At 41.8% G+C, this 16799-nt stretch overlaps 3 protein-coding genes across 4 annotated transcripts; 1 reads left to right on the top strand and 2 right to left on the bottom strand.

Annotated features, from left to right (window-relative positions):
* Positions 1–625: 625 nt before the first annotated feature.
* On the bottom strand, positions 626–4819 carry LOC140575235 (peroxisomal trans-2-enoyl-CoA reductase). The gene is made up of 6 exons (XM_072695468.1): positions 4633–4819; positions 4242–4349; positions 3989–4128; positions 3041–3137; positions 1852–1976; positions 626–1742 (listed from the first exon to the last, which is right to left on the bottom strand). The coding sequence occupies exons 1-6, from the start codon at positions 4715–4717 to the stop codon at positions 1566–1568; spliced, it is 732 nt and encodes a 243-aa protein (XP_072551569.1). The 5' UTR covers positions 4718–4819; the 3' UTR covers positions 626–1565.
* Positions 4820–6921: 2102 nt separating this feature from the next.
* Positions 6922–12588, top strand: spata2l (spermatogenesis associated 2-like). Its single transcript, XM_072694993.1, has 3 exons — positions 6922–7085; positions 8315–8657; positions 8903–12588. Exons 2-3 carry the CDS (start codon positions 8316–8318, stop codon positions 10403–10405), a joined length of 1845 nt encoding a protein of 614 aa, XP_072551094.1. The 5' UTR covers positions 6922–7085; position 8315; the 3' UTR covers positions 10406–12588.
* A 1292-nt stretch (positions 12589–13880) lies between these two features.
* pdf (peptide deformylase, mitochondrial) lies at positions 13881–16195 on the bottom strand. Of its 2 annotated transcripts, XM_072695313.1 has the most exons (3): positions 16155–16195; positions 15347–15957; positions 13881–15246 (listed from the first exon to the last, which is right to left on the bottom strand). In XM_072695313.1, the coding sequence occupies exons 2-3, from the start codon at positions 15927–15929 to the stop codon at positions 15089–15091; spliced, it is 741 nt and encodes a 246-aa protein (XP_072551414.1). In that variant the 5' UTR covers positions 15930–15957; positions 16155–16195; the 3' UTR covers positions 13881–15088. The 2 variants fall into 2 exon arrangements, with proteins under 2 accessions (XP_072551414.1, XP_072551413.1); XM_072695312.1 differs by having other exon boundaries at positions 15347–16186.
* Between the last annotated feature and the right edge of the window lie 604 nt (positions 16196–16799).

The raw sequence follows: 16799 nt of genomic DNA on the forward strand, positions 1-16799 counted from the left end.
GTCGAGATCCATTTGTCCATTTTATTGTTGACAACAAATACCCAGCCAACCTGTCCATGTGGGCCACATGTGGGTTTTAACTAGGCTGTATGGGTTTTATGAGGACAGCTAGCTTTTCATTTGTTTAGAAATGCAGTGACAAGGTAATTTATATTTCTTTTGACTTTTGACAATTCTATTTTTGACTAAAATTGCCAGTGTAGCATGTCTTCAAAGCGTCTAAATTGTGCCAAAAGTGCAAAAATTTTGTTTACAGGTACCATCACGTAAAACCACTGCCTGAAGTGCTGACTGATGACACACCAAACCATCAAGGTAGCAGCCTTCAGTTTTGGACACAGTCAATGAGAGCTCTGCTGTTTCTGTACTGGAGCCTCTTTTCCATCTTTTTTCTGATGAAGTCAAAAATCCAGGCCTGAACCAGCATGTATACTTTAAATAGATGCTTTCGTCCAGTCTGTATCTCTCATTTGCCTTCAGTCTCTTCTAAAACCTGTGCTGAAAGTGGAACTTTGGAAATCGTATGCATAATTGGGCCGTGAGTAGTCACAAAACTACCCTTCCCTCATCCTTCCACCCTCCCTCCTTCTCTTTGACCTCTTTCACCAATGACCAGCCACTCCTCTGAATTCTGATGTCTTTATTGGCATGACAAATATACATTCATGTTGCTAAAGCGTAAATACAAATGAGACGATGGCGATAAACTCAAAAAGACAACGATACCCTCAGTGACCTCATCTTCTTCTCTTGTGCTGGTCCGCTGCTGGACCTCCCAATCTCTCTCTCTCTCTCTCTCTCTCTCTCTCTCTCTCTCAGAGCTGTTTATTTTTGGGCAGTGTGGCCTGGGATAATTGGAGCCAGATAAGCGGGAGCGAAGAGAAACGAGGGATGTTTGTGAACAGGGCAGGGAGTCACGCTAGGGGGACTCAAAGCAGCCGCCCGGACCCCTCCTCCCTTCCTACCTCTCTCCCAACAACCCACAGGCATGGCTGAACTTTGAATGCCGGAGTACGGTCCAAGAACATTTTTTTTTTTTTACTTCCAATCTTTCATTCTCCTGTTCCCATGCATGCCTCTCACCCTTGAGTCAAGCTGCTCTTTCTCTTTTTTCAGACCAAGTGCACCTGCACCCTCCTACACCCTACATGCTGATGTTACGCTCCTTAAAATAAGGGTTCCTAAAGGGTTCCTCCGATTCTAGGAAAAACCTTTAACTACTATAGGGCCTTTACATTATGCTGAGGTTTTAGAACTTACAAAAAACACTTGTAAGGTTGGTAGGTTAGGGAACCTAGAGTGGTTCTTCTATGGCATTGATCCAAAGACCCTTTTTGGCATCTTCATTTTTAAGACCTGTATATTCATCTAATCTAAAACCAGTGGAAACGCGTCCAAATAATCCAGAACGCAGCTCTGCATTCTCCTCACAAAATGATATTTACCATGCAAAGAAAACAACACATACACACAGAAGCTAAAGTGGATGCAAAGTATAAATGTGTGCTATAGATCCAAGAGTCTGAAGGGGGGTTTTATGGCATTGTACAGGGGGTGAGGTTGGCCTACAGATTGCCCTCCAAGATGACAGTTTTTAGGTCAGCTGGGGAGTTGATGGTGAACACTTTGTGAGATGTGTTCCTCCTCTCCAGCAGAGTCGCCACAGCCTCCCCTAAATCCACATGATTTAGGTACCCGGGCGCCATTCGCTCTGGAGACGCCACACCCGTGTTGATCTTCACCTGTAAGGAGTCAGTACATAACACTCAGTTTCAGAAGGGCACTTTCAGGAGGGCATAGCTGGAATGGAAAGAGGGTCTAGACACGGCTCTAAGACACAGGAAAGCAGACCTGGTTGAGTTTGCAGGGCGCCTCCGGGTACTCCTCTCTCAGTACCTGGCAGAATGCCAGCGTGCTGGCTGCACCCACAGTCAAGAAGCCTGTGCCTGGCATCAGCAGTTTTTCCCCAGCACCCCCTGCAGGACAGAGTGTCAAATAAGACTTAAGATTTCAGACCTCTAGAAATGACCCACCATTAGGTTAAATAGGTAAAAAACTGTTTTGTGACACAAGCCTCTATAACAGGGATGCATAAAGTGTGGCTCTTGGGCCAAATTTGACCAGCAAAGATGCCTGAATAGGCATGCCCTAACCCCACTTCCTCACCCAGTAAGAAATACTACATACACAATATGGACAAAAGTATTGGGACTCCTGCTCATTCATTGTATCTTCTATAATCAAGGGTTTAAAAAGAGTTGATCCTGTTTTCTTTGGAGTAACTGTCTCTACTGTCCAGGGAAGAAGGCTTGCTACTATATTTCTGTGCAATGCTGTGAGGATTTGATTGCATTCAGTGACAAGAGTGTTGCTAAGGTCATGATGTTGGATGATCACCACCCCACCTTATGCCGTCAAAATTGGGTATTGGGTGGAGCACCATCGCAATCATTCCAGAGAACATAGTTCCACTGCTCCACAGCTCAATGCCCGGGGGTCTTTATAACCCTCTAGTCCATGCCTGGCATTAGGCATGGTGCCAATGGGTTAAAGTTTATGCTATGCATGTGTTCATTTGCACATCTGTATCAGTAAGGAGTGCAACTTAAAGTAGCTGAACACAGTCAATAGAAAAGGGGGTCCACAAACATTTGGACACAGTGTACTTATTAAATTCATAATAAATTATTTGCTTTTCTTACTGTTAAAAAACATATTTACAACCTAAATTTGAAGTCTACCTTCTTCATTTGCCTTTTTTAGGCCCTTGTTCCACCACAAACCGGGCACTTTGCTCTACTATACCCCAGCTCGGTACCCCTGCCCTACATATTTTGGTGTTTCCTGCTTTGACACATCTCGTCCTACTAATCTGTCCATTCAAAGTCTCATACTGAGTTGAAGAAGGGGTGTGCTTAAAGCACAGAAGCATGAAAGCTCTTGCTTCTAGCCTTTGCCATAATGTCAGTAACTGCACTTTCTTCTAGAGAGCCTGTAGGTGTTTGCTAATACCAATCAACATGCATCTTATACAACCCACCTGTGATAAATGTGTAAGTGCTGTTGGGGTCATCTCTCACCAGAGGAAAGAAAGCTTTCCAGGACACAAAAGTGCTGAACAGCAGTGTCTCAATAACCTGGTGAAGAACAAGCAGCAAAAGTGTCATCAGAGGGTGAATACACACAGTCTAACACACGCTGGAACTGATGAGGGGTCAGATTTTTTACAGAGCTCGACTTGAATGACGTGCCATATAGGAAAATAATGATGTAGGCAGTGCCTGTAGAAAAACTCAACAAGTAATTAAGTCATCAATTAGCAGTAATACACAGCCAGTCAAAAGTTTGGAATCACCTAACTTTCCCACATATCTTTAGCAGATAGGATGTGTCTAATGTAGCATTATGAGTTACTTATGATGCATGGCTTTATCACTGTATTAACATGTAGTTACTGTCTTCACATAGACAGTTAGGAACGAATGGAAGTGTCTATTATAATAAGGAATTGTTGAAGCTGCTAAAATATTTTTGAAAATATTTATATTTGCATCACCATTATGTACATATGAATAAAAATACTGAATAAAATTAAAACATTTATAGCAGAATCAAACTTTTATATATTTTTTGCTAATATTTTTAATCATTTTTAATGTATAAAAAATGGTTGATTACAATATACAACCTGTATTGAAACAAATATATAAAATTATATACCATATAAAATGTGCATTAACTTTTCCACATGCCACATTTAATGTTTTATGTGCAGCAGTGTGTATCCATATGACTGTATATCATCTCAGTCAGACCAAAACTACAAACTCCAAAATAGCAACTTTACACAAAAGGGAAAAACTTCTTAGCTTTCAGTGGAAGTCAATAATATTTAAAATATTTAATTAATTAAAAAAGTCTTTTTATATGACAGCGACAACATGCCTGTACAACTAACTGAAGCCAGGGTGCTTGTGCAGCAGCTCACCCAGTGGAGCTCTTTGACAGACTGAGTGTGTGGGGGTCCTCCCTGCCACCAGCTGAAGCCCAGTGAGGACACCACATCTGTAACCTTGCCCACAGAGCGCAGCAGGGCCTGCTTTGCCTCTTCTGCTCCCTCCTCTGAGCCTGAGGACACACAGACACACACACACATACACACACAGTCTCTGCTACTTAAACAGATTCACTTATGATAACACAAGTGCGACATGACAGGGTCAGTAAAGAAAAGGACTTACCAACGTTCCCCACCAGAGTGGTCAGATTGCCTTTGGTGGCAGGTGAAACGAATGCTTTGAGCTTCTCTAGCTTGCTGCTGTCTCTGGAGATCACGGCAACTTTAAAACCTTCAGCAGACATGCTTGGGTTTAATATCGTGTATGTGCGTGTGTGTTAGCAATGTATTAAGACTATATGACAAAGATAATTATTATAAAATGTCATTTAACATTTTAAGCATTAATATCTCATCTAATATCACTTATAGTTTGTAGTCTAAAGAGCAACTCTGATCTAAAACATACACCAAATGTAAAGTACTGCATCTGATGTACAACAGAATATATAAAATATCAACAGAAAATATCATTTTGTAAAATGTAAAATAAATTATAACCCATGCCTGCTTACCTCTGTCCAGTAGTGCCTTCACCAGGCCTGAGCCTACTGTTCCTGCCCCTCCAAGAGCGAGAACCACCCTGTCCCCGTTGGCCATCACAGCACGTCCACTCCTCTAACACAGCACAACAGCTCGGTGAGTTTTTGGAAGAGATACAGAGATCATCCTGAGCTGATGGAGACCTTTAAACTGGTTGCAGGGAGCACAGGTCCGCCCTTCTGTCACTGTCACTGTGGCCACGCCTTTCACAGAGGGCTGGAACTGCTTGTCATTTAACATTTTCAGCCCCTCCACATTTGGCCCAAACACAAAGAGATAAGCACATTTTACTAAAAGGACATGAGAAAATATTTATAATGCAGCTCTGATCAAAAGCTGTATTCTGTATTTAGACCTGTTACCCATTACAATTTGATTAAAATCCATAAATAAATAAAGGAATATATGCTTTTTGGAGCATAAGAAACACAGGTAACACGATTCTGTGTTTCTGGTGCCCTCTTGTGGAGCAGCACAGCACTACAGTCCCCATTCCCAATATTTATCTGCAGCTTTGATTGTCTCTATAACAAACCAAATCAAATCAAATCAAATGTATGTGTATATCACTTTTTACAACTGTCAAAATTAGTAAAAGACAAGAAATCAACAACAAAAAAGACATGAAAAATCTAAGACCTTCAGTGAGCAGCCAAATGCGACAGTGGGAGCTGGAGATTGAAACCTTGGGACCCGACCCATCCTCCTCTGATCATAACTATTAATAAATTATTGATAAAAGTCACTGAATCATCTAAACCATTGTACTGTTCAGGTGTGCAACATATTTATAATCGTAATATAATAATCATGGGGTAGTATAACTTATATAGTCATGGCAGTGATGGTCAAAGTAATAAGCTACTATAAGGTCTACTATAGCTATATGACTAGACCAAGTAAAGTGAGCCTTAAGCTACAGTGGTAATGTAATAGAGGTATATGTTGGGTGACATAGACTTCTTTTAGGTTTAGCTAATTATTACTAATTCTGTATTGAAGTTTTTATTTGTCAGTTAACCAAGGGCCAAAAAATGATAGCTTTGACCGATAACACTCCTAGCACCCCTTTCCTAGCCAGCAGAACAGAAGCATGCTGGAACCTGTAAGGAAACTACATGAAGAGTATAGAAAAGTATATTATTAGTATAGTATTATATCATCATTATCATGCACGCACGAATCCCCGTATCTCCAAAATGGCAACTTTACAGAGGAAGAAAACAACCTTAACTTTCAATGGAAGTCAATGTAGAAATTATGCAGCATTTCTATTGGTCTGTTTACACTGAAATTGACATTTTAATTTAATGCACATTTAACATTTAAGTCAAGTCAGATTTATTTGTATAGCTTTTTACAACTGTTGTCATCACAAAGCAGCTTTACATAATTAGTAATTAATAAAAGACAGAGACAAAGCAGAAATAACATAAGACAAGGATCAAAGACCCCCAGTGAGCAAACCAACGGCGACAGTGGCAAGGAAAACCTCCCTCAGAGCTGGAGGAAGAAACCTTGGGAGGAACCAAGACTCACCAGGGGGACCCGACCCAACCCGTCCTCCTCTGATCAGAACTATTTAAACATTATTGATCAAAATTACCAAACCAGATACAACAGATAGTTAATAGTGGTGATATATTAATAGTGGCAGGTAGTTAGGAGTGCATTTAGGTTTTAACATGGTCATTAAACAGGTAGCAGTGGTAGGAGGGTGAGCCGCTGGCTGGTCTGCTATGGGTGGTGGTGGGTGGATGGGTGGGTGAGGGGCCTGCTAGTTGGACCGGTAGGTGGCAGCTGGTTTGACGCAGGTAAAGGGGACCTGACCCTTTACATTTAAGGCGTTTAACAGACTCTCTCCACAAAAGTGCTTCACTGTTTACTCAGAAAATACCCTTAGCTAAGATACCTCTAAGCTTAGATACTACGAAACACAAAAATCAGTATTTAAGTTAAGTTAAGATAAATGATTAAAACGTCTAAACATCGTCCAAACATGGTTAAACTGTTAAATTAATTAAATAGACTAAATTAAGAAAAATTGAGATAAAAAAAAAATAATTGATCAAACCTAGGGAATGCTTTATGTCTCTGAATATGTTTCTACCTCGGTTATTAAGGAGCTTGAGTTTGAGTGCAGAGCCATGCTTTTGCCTGTGGGCGGGTTTGGGCTGCACTGGCTGCGTTTGCCCGGAGGGGGGCGCTGTTTCACCGCTCTGCACCGCGGAAGCTGCGTCCGAAAAGTTCTTGTTGTCTGTCTGTCTGTCTGTCTGTCTGTGAGTCTGTCTGTCTGTGAGCTGGAGAGTTGAGAGGTTTTCACACTCTGTAGGCTGTTCGTCGAGGCGTGGTGTAACTTCTAACTCTGAGGGACACGGATTGATCTCTGGTTCAGAAGTTTTGGTTCTCAGGATCGAGCAGGAAGGTAGGTGGTAAATGTAGCAGTGTGGATTAGCCAGGCAACTAGCCAGAGAGCTAGCTAGCTAACTAGCTAACTAGCTAAAACAAAAGGGGGTAGTGCTAAATTAGCTGTTTTTTTTAATAAAATTCAGGTTGTTTATGTATTAGTTGGCTTTAGGGGTATTTTAGAGTGTAGTTAGTTAGTTAGCTAGTTAGTTAGTTATCACTAGTTGTAGCTAATGACTTGTTAGTCTTGTAGTGCTAGCTAATATCTGGCTAGCTAACTAGCTAACTAGCTAGATATTAAATGGACTTTCGTTTTCACTTTGGTCTGCTGGCTCTACTGGACAGTCGAAATGGGCAATGGGACTTTTCACTAGGGTGTGTTTACTCTGACTGACTTAGTCCTAATCACTTTCCCACTCATAGGTTTTGGGTTGGAGTCCTTTAAATCAGGGCTATCAACCATTTGTCAACAAATCAGGGCTGTCACCCTTCCAATAACCCTTTTTATTTAAAGAGCTATACTTGCCATATGTCTAATGAATGCATTCAGCTACATCAGGTTGGACCCATGGCTGACACAGATGTGCAGATGCCAATAGATTGGGACTTTCTGGACTAGAGAGTCCTAATCTGTCTAATGCCAGGTGTGGGCTAGAGGGGTATAGCGCAGTGGAAGTGTCTGCTCCCTCCAGTACGATTGGGATGTCAGATCCCTAAAGCAATGCTCCTCCATAATCTAGTAGAAAGCCTACTTCCCTAGCTTTACCATATGTCTAACAAATGCATTCAGGTACCTTAAGTTGGACCCATGGTGGACATAGATGTGCAGATGCACAGAGACAGCTTGTCTAGTCCTTGTAGAGAAGTACTGTCAATAGAATAGGACTCTCTAGAATAGATAAACATGAAACTTTCAGTGCCATGCCTAATGCCAGGCATGGGCTAGAGGGATACTAAGCCCCCTATCAGTCATTGAGCTGTCTGGAATGAGGAGTGTGTGCTCCGTCTAATATTTTGGGGATGAGCTGGGGTGAGGTCTTGTCACTGAATGCAGTACAGTCTTCCCAGCAATGCTCTGAAATCTAGTAGAAATGCTTCTCTGGACAGTAGAGACGGCTCTAAATCAGGATGAACTCTTTTTTTTTTAATATCCTTGATTTTGGAAGAAACTGAATAAGCAGGTGTCTCAATATTTTTGTCAATACACTTTCTAAACTTTGAAAATTCTCGGCATAATCTTGTTTTCAGGATGAGTGCTGGAGTTAAGGATAAAAAAAGAGGTGGCCTCCTAGAGATGTATGAGGCCAACCTGCAACGAAGGATTCAACAAGGTGACTGGAACTTGGTGTGCAGAGATGAAGAACTGTGTAAGGAAGTGGAGGGTCTTCTCTCCAGAGGAGCTGCCCATGACACCCACTCCTCACTTGGGCTAGACCCACTATCAGTGATGGAAGCTTCCCTCCAGACATCCTTGCCCAACACATCACGTCAGACTGGTCTTGAAAGACTTGCTAAAGCATTTGAAGTGCTTGAGCTTGCAGCCCTGAACCTCTATGTGTGTCCATGGCGGAAGGAGTACAGGGTGGTGAAGGTATGTTTATTTTTGTGTATTTTTCTTTGAAATATCACAGAAGACCAGTCTTTTTGAATGTGTGTCATGTCTTCTGTGCTTCTGAACACGCCACATTCTTACCATATCTCTGTCAGGTGTTTTTAATAACAAGGTGTGCCATTGCTTCACAGTGGAATGAGCTTAACTACTTCTACTACTGGTCGAATGTTCTAAGACATAATTCCCATCAGGAATCTCATCTCATGTCTCTTCCTTCTCTTCAGATGTTTTCAGGTATGTTCACCCACTATGTCAAACCAGCCCTGACGTCACAGCAAGCTGAAGAGCTGTTTAGATTACTAGGATACCAGCCTACGGGCACCAGTGAGGCGGAGGAGCTGAGGCTGAGTTCTAAACCAGTTAAGGCAAACTCTCTTCTCCAGCTGGCTTGTGCTTTCTTTAGTGCTCGCATGGAGTGCCAGCTGCTGCTCTCCAGTGTGCCTCCATTGGGTAGTTGTGTGGAGTGGGAACTTCAACTCGTTCGGGAAAGGAAGCTTGGCCACAGCCTTCAAGTAGCACAGCAAAGTGCACAGAGAAAGCTGGAGTCTGTTCTGCAGAGCTCTGAGCATGATATGACCACAGATCTCGATTTATACACAGATGACCATCAGGACCCTGGAGAGCGGGCAGAGACTAATCACATGACCGCACCACCCAACAGCTGTTACACTCCACCCAAAGAGACTCTGCTGTCACCCAAGGCTCCAACTCAGTCAAAGATAGAGAATAATGAAAACACTGGTAAGACACAGACGGTCTGTATCTCAACAATGACTTACCAGATTAGTCCAAAGCCCTATTCCTTGTCCCCGCAGAAAACAGAGTTGAGTCCAAAGCCATTGAAAATTGAGAATGACAATGAAAAGCAAGTAACACCAAAAGGTGCTGCCCAGATCAGCGTTTCAAACGTGGAACCACAGATATGCAGCTGTTTTGAGCCATATGACCAGTATGCTTATCATTGTGTCCAGTGTAAGAAAATTCATAATCTGGAATGTCCTTGCTTTGCAAGATGCCAAGAGCAAGGGCATGATTTAAGGCAGCTACACCAGCACAGAATGGATGTGCCATCTCAAACCACACAAGGCTGGGAAACCCCCCCAAAAAATAACCTAAAGAAGCATGTCTGTATGGACAGTCCCACCTCTGATTTTTTCTGCGTGTGCTATGACTGTTATAATATCCATGATTTTCTGTGTGAGGATCTTCAAAGCTGCCAAATTCTGAAACATAATCTGCAAAGTACTGGTAAAGTACAACCACCTCAAGGGGAGTGTGGTGGGACTGCACCACCTGAGAGGCATGAGTGTCTTATGGCAGAAGATGTGCCTTATGTACTCTGTTTTACCTGTAACAAATTCCATTACTGCCTGTGTGAAGAAGGACAGAAGTGCCGGACATCCCATGCCGTAAAATACTGGGTGGAAATGAACAAAGAAAAAGCACATGCACCTTCTGTGCCCCTAACGTTTCACCAGTGCTGTATCTCAACACAGCCTACTTTAGCTTGTCTTACTTGCAGAGTCTTCCACAACACTCACTGTGATATGCAGTGCTTTCAGAAACACAGAGTGCAGAGTCTAGACCTTTTTTGCAGACAATGCACACAACCTAATTTTCACATCCTGTGCAGGTACTGCTGTGCCCAGTATTGCAAAAACTGTTGGTTTAAGAACCCCATGAACTGCTTGTGTGGCATGCCTTTTGACAACTCGTCCCCAGTTTAAAATAATTTGTTAAAGTTGCTCTGCACTGTGTTAGCACTGTCACACCAAAATCTCGGATCTCCATTTTTCCATTTTTTTGAATCTGGCAGTTGTTTTTTCACTATGAATGGACCAATAGAATGGACAATTTAATTAGTTTTACAAAATTTAGATCTAACAAAATTTAATGATGGAATTAAACTTTTTACTTTGACTTCCATTGACAGGAAGGTTTTCTCCTTCTCCTGTAAAGTTGCCATTGGAGATGCAGAGTGATGACGCTGACCTGTTTAAATGCACTCTGTTATTTTTAAATACAACTATTCTTTTTTTTTTTGTGTATCGCTACTGCCAAATCATTTATAAAATTCACTACAGACTAAATTCTGAATACTGAGAACAATAAACATTGACCAGAGGTGCCTAGTATGTTTCAGTAGTTGTGGATGACACAAACCACAAAATCACACTACTCAAACACATTTAACAGAAACTTGCTGTTTAGGGGTTTTTATTTCCTATGATTTTATATACAGTGGGGGAAAAAAGTATTTAGGCAGTCATCAATTGTGCAAGTTCTCCCACTTCACCCAAAAAATGAGAGAGGCCTGTAATTGACATCATAGGTAGACCTCAACTATGAGAGACAAAATGAGAAAAAAAAGAAAAAAAAATTCTGAAAATCTGAAAGTCTGATTTTTAAAGAATTTATTTGCAAATAATGGTGGAAAATAAGTATTTGGTCACCTACAAACAAGCAAGATTTGGCTGGCTGTCACAGACCTGTAACTTCTTCTTTAAGAGGCTTCTCTGTCCTTCACTCATTACCTGTATTAATGGCACCTGTTTGAACTCGTTAACAGTATAAAAGACACCTGCCCACAACCTCAAACAGTCACACTTCAAACTCCACTGTGGTGAAGACCAAAGAGCTGTCGAAGGACACCAGAAACAGAACTGTAGACCTGCACCAGGCTGGGAAGACCGAATCTGCAATAGGCAAGCAGCTTGGTGTGAAGAAATCTACTGTGGGAGCAATAATCAGAAAATGGGAGACCTACAAGACCACTGCTAATCTCCCTCGATCAGGGGCTCCACGCAAGATCTCAGCCCATGGGGTCAAAATGATCACAAGAACGGTGAGCAAAAATCCCAGAACCACACGGGGGGACCTAGTGAATGACCTGCAGAAAGCTGGGACCAACGTTACAAAGGCTACCGTCAGTAACACACTACGCCACACAGAGATCTTGCAGTGCCAGACGTGTTCCCCTGCTTAAGCCAGTACATGTCCGGGCACGTCTGAAGTTTGCTTGAGAGCATTTATTCATCTTATGGTCAGATGAAACCAAAGTAGACCTGTTTGGTACAAACACAACTCGTTGTGTTTGGAGGAGAGTGAATGCTGAGTTGCATCCAAAGAACACCATAGCAACTGTGAAGCATGGGGGTGGCAACATCATGCTTTGGGGCTGTTTCTCTGCAAAGGGACTAGGGTGACTGGTCCGTGTACATGAAAGAATGAATGGGGCCATGTATTGTGAGATTTTGAGTGCAAACCACCTTCCATCAGCAAGGGCATTGAAGATGAAACGTGGCTGGGTCTTTCAGCATGACAATGATCCCAAGCACACTGCCAGGGCAACAAAGGAGTGGCTTCATAAGAAGCATTTCAAGGTCCTGGAGTGGCCTAGCCAGTCTCCAGATCTCAACCCCATAGAAAACCTTTGGAGGGAGTTGAAAGTCTGTGTTGCCCGCCGACAGCCCCAAAACATCACTGCTCTAGAGGAGATCTGCATGGAGGAATGGGCCAACATACCAGCAACGGTGTGGGTGCCAACCTTGTGAAGACTTACAGAAAACGTTTGACCTCTGTCATTGCCAACAAAGGATATATAACAAAGTATTGAGATGAACTTTTGTTATCGACCAAATACTTATTTTCTACCATTATTTGCAAATAAATTCTTTAAAAATCAGACAATGTGATTTTCTGAATTTTTTTTTCCTAACTTCGCCTCTCATAGTTGAGGTACCTATGATGTCAATTACAGGCCTCTCTCATCTTTTTAAGTGGGAGAACTTGCACAATTGGTGACTGACTAAATACTTTTTTCCCCACTGTATAGAAGTCAAATCTTATTAAATAACTTACAATAACTGTATATATGAATTTTGTCTCCAATAAATTTTTATTATTTGAATTTTCTCCTTTTTCTACAAACCATTATGGTCTCTCTGCTCTTTGGTAAATGAACAGCTGTTGCTGCTACTAAAAAAAATAAAGAAAAAAAATAGGGGACCTGCTAAATTGTTGTGTGCCATGTCAGTGACAACCCGACAATTCAGAAACTTTTATTTTCCACTCTCACCATGTTCCAGGCAGCTAACCTGCTAACACTAGCACACCTTGATTTCGCATTAAGCTATCATTAGTTGCTGAGTGTTTTAAAACCAGTTTGAAACAAGTTGTTCCACCATCAGTTGATCGCTGAAACATCATAAGTATATTTACATGACCATATTTATGTAAGATATTTACATACAAAACCATTCTTGATTCTTAAATCTTGATGTCCTCAAAATAGCCTCAAAATGTTTGCTTTAAAAGAAACCCTTGACTATTATACATGTAGGCCTCATGTGTTACATACCTATGGCAACTTAGGTAATATAGAACCACCCTAGCAACAAGTTAATATACCATAGCAATAACCTAGCAACCACCTGACATACCTCAGTAACTGCCCTAGCAACTAACCACATGGCATACTATAGCAACCTCCTATAGTATGCACAACTGTACTGTTTTCCATAGATTTGCTGGTTAACTGCTCCCACAGGTTTTAAGATACCGACACTGTTCCAGCTCCAGATATGCTGGGTCTCAGAGTGTGGAGACATCTGCTCAGGTGGTGAAATACCTGGTGGAAATGAGCAAAGAAGACAAGACAACCATATTTACCATTTGTGATGGACACAGATGGGATTTAGCTTCTGCTTTTGTCCCATTTGTGCAGTGAACACACATACACACCAGTGAAACACACACACAGTGGACAGTGAGAACACATGCCCAGAGCCCGGGAAGCAGAGAGGGTGAAGGGCCTTGTTCAAGAGCCCAACAGTGGTAGCTTGACGAGCCCGGGTATCGAACCCACAACCCTGTCATCGAAAGCCCAGAGCTCTAACCACTTCACCAGTGCTGTACCTTAACACAACCTACCATTGCTTGAGTCTTCCACGGCACTCGCTGTGATATGCAGTGCTTTCGGAAACACAAAGTGTGGGAGCTAAACCCTATTTGCACAAGATGCTCACAACCTAATGTTGGCTTAGAAACCCCAAGATATCGACAGGTTGTTGGGTCTGAGAATGCGATTACAGCTTTACAGATGTATACAGCACAAAAAAGTAGTGCAATGCAGCAACAACCTAAAATATATAATATATAAATAATTATAAATATATAAATAATGACATAGCTACCATAACAACCACCTAAAGTGCCACAGAACCACCAAGAAACAGCTTAGCAATACCATAGAAACCGTGTTGTATAATGTAGCAACCACTTAGGAACATATCAGCAACCAGCTGAAATACCCTTGCAACTGCTGTAGTAAACACCTAGCTAAAACAGTTTCCCCTAGTGACACATAGCAACACATAGCAACAGCCCGCAACAGCAGGCGAAATGTCTTTTTTAACAGTATCAATCAGTCTTTCCTGTTTCATCTAGAGCAGGGGTGGGCAATTCCAGTCCTGGAGGGCCAGATTCGCTGCTGTTTTTCCTGTTGAAGCAGACCTGAATCAACTCGCCTGTTAATTGCTAGGTTTAGTCAGGGTGTTAGAGCAGGGAGATCCTGTTACCAACCTGATTTAGAGCATGGCATCCCCCAAGAGAAACACTTTACTGACACTTGTAATGTTTCCATTTGGTTTATATGTATTTTTTTGTTGTTGTATTGGACATGTAACTGTTTTAAGGCCTACACACTTTAACAGTCAGGGGTACCTTTATTACATGTTAAACATAAGGCATTGAGCAGGATACCGCATGTGTTCTCCATCCTTAAAGCAGCAGTATGTAAAATTTGATATTTCTTGCTCTTGGGCTCCCCCTACAGTTGTGTGGTTGGTGCGGCGCAACAGATAACACCACTGAGCTACTACAACATGTGGGAGACTGAGGTTCGATTCCCGGTCTGGGTGACTGTGCTTCGCTACACCAATAAGAGTCCTTGGTCAAGACTCCTAACACTACACTGTCCCACCTCTGTAAGTCGTTCTGGCTAAGGGCGTCTACTAAATGCCATAAATGTAAATGTGAAGAGGAATTTGCAGAATTGACACTTTAAACTACCCCTTAAGATGGACATGCTTACCTGTACGTCTGGACTGTAGAGAAATACCGAACAGGCACTGAAAGTGAACGAAACATGTGACCTGAGGCGGGAGAGTGATCTTACAGGATTTTACAGAAATATGACTCGGGTTACGTGGCTTTATGAAGTTCTCACAAGCGTTATTGCAAGCTGTAAACATGCTGTTTTAAATCTTGAGCTTGAGACTGTATCCCACCTTCCCCTGTGGTGACCATTCCCTTGAAATAATGAAGGATGGCAGACAGTTTACAGCATAGTTGGTCATTTAAACCTGCTTCCAGGCAAATGTACTCCCAACTTTTAATCAGCAGATCCACTATTCATTATATTGTTCCCAGTTTACATTAATAAACGTTTTACTGTCCATGCGATCAATGTAGAGAACTCCACCGAGGTGATCCATCTCATGCTGAAGTATTCTCGCCGGCCAACCACTTGCTTGCCAGGTTACAGGCTCAGCTTTCTCATTCAGGCCTTTGGAAAGAAATGGGTTTCAATGGTTATCACGGACTATTACCATTCACTGCACACACTGCTGTCCAGTTAAACGTGATAAGAAAGACGAGGCTGTTACCTGAGACCTCCACGGAAATGTATCGTGGCACAGAGGCAGAGTATCCGGAGATGCTTTGACAAGCCTCCTGGAAGGTGACGGTCTGTCCATCTAGAACCCGTAGCTTAGGGTTAATAAATATCTTTAAGGGCACGGAGACCAGGCCACGGGCCTTGGCGGAAGCAGGTGTGCTGTCCTCCAGCATCTTCTCTGGATACTCCAGAGCTATGATCTGGAGAGGTACACCAATCTGTGGTGCGCTCAGTCCCACACACTCCAGCCTGCGCATGACCTTCACCAAGGTTTTTATCACTTGCTGCACTTCAGCTCCTGTAATAGCATCTGGCTCCACCGCTGCAGCTTTTACGCGCAGCACAGGGTCGCCCACCTGACACACATGGCTGTATGGTGGGGCTGGTGGGGGTATGACTTTCCTTTTGAGGTACTGAAGGTATGAGCGCGTTTTTACGCTCGTCGTGTGGCTGCGTAAAAGTGCAGGGCATGCAAGTGGGCATGGGGAGAGGGTCCTGGACAAGATGAGAAGATCACTGCTGGCCTGAAATCTTAAGACACGAGGCAACAATGTCCTCCAGTGCCTGTTCATGACTAGTATCACTGAAGCTCTGTCCCACCTGTGAATGAGAACTACACTAGCATCAATGAGGCAGATTTACAGCTTAACTACACACCGATGCTGATGTACAACGTCTGAACAACTCAAAGCGTAAAACTGTGGTTGTGCTACTTCTAATCATCTAACGTTTGATCTAACGTTCAGTTTCAGTAAAGCTTAAACTGATAAAAATCACAATTAGTCTACTGTCCTTACCCTCACGTTATGTTACTCGCCCCCCCTACAAGGTCCAGTATGGCCGTGGGATATGGCCACAAATTTTTCAAAATAAAAGTTCAATTATTGTTGACGTTTTCTCTAATAAATGAAACACACGTCAGATTATTCATATCATATATTTTATACAAGATTTTAATTTGTAATGTTGATGATTATTTTATTTGATAGACGTTTTTTTTTTTTTTGCCTTTTTAAAAACTATGTGCTTACATTATTGTGATTTTCTCTTCTGGCTTAGTGTTTCTGTCTTCACATGCTTTGTCCCAGAACGTAAAGCATTAAAAGTAAGGTCATTTAGAATTCAAAACCCAATTATTTAAGGATATTTAATAAACGAATATTAAATAAACGTGTATTTAATTTATTTGGGTTTTTTTTTACATAAATAGATGCACAATGCAAAGTCTCTATTTTTCACTTTTTGACATAGCTAGTAATAAAATCTCACGATGAGTGGACCAATAGATTTTTTTCCAAAATGATTTGAAATAAATAGTTTTTAAATTAATTATATTAAGTATAAATAAATTAAATACATTAAAATATAAAATACAATTAATTCGTTTTCATTGAAAGTTAAGATGTGTATCTTCTGCAAGGACACTGGGAACTAGGGGCGTC

Source organism: Salminus brasiliensis, chromosome 13, assembly GCF_030463535.1.
Source record: "Salminus brasiliensis chromosome 13, fSalBra1.hap2, whole genome shotgun sequence".
Classification (NCBI taxonomy): Eukaryota; Metazoa; Chordata; class Actinopteri; order Characiformes; family Bryconidae; genus Salminus; species Salminus brasiliensis.

Bases quoted from the DNA above. Each gene is read 5' to 3' on its own strand.
- LOC140575235 (XM_072695468.1), bottom strand. From the start codon at position 4,717: ATGGCCAACGGGGACAGGGTGGTTCTCGCTCTTGGAGGGGCAGGAACA. The intron at 4,129-4,241 runs GTAAGTCCTTTT...GTGTGTCCTCAG, and splicing joins CACTCTGGTGGGGAACGTTG to GCTCAGAGGAGGGAGCAGAA. The intron at 1,743-1,851 runs GTCTGCTTTCCT...GACTCCTTACAG, and splicing joins CGCCCTGCAAACTCAACCAG to GTGAAGATCAACACGGGTGT.
- spata2l (XM_072694993.1), top strand. From the start codon at position 8,316: ATGAGTGCTGGAGTTAAGGATAAAAAAAGAGGTGGCCTCCTAGAGATG. The intron at 8,658-8,902 runs GTATGTTTATTT...CCTTCTCTTCAG, and splicing joins AGGAGTACAGGGTGGTGAAG to ATGTTTTCAGGTATGTTCAC.
- pdf (XM_072695313.1), bottom strand. From the start codon at position 15,929: ATGAACAGGCACTGGAGGACATTGTTGCCTCGTGTCTTAAGATTTCAG. The intron at 15,247-15,346 runs GTAACAGCCTCG...TTCTTTCCAAAG, and splicing joins CATTTCCGTGGAGGTCTCAG to GCCTGAATGAGAAAGCTGAG.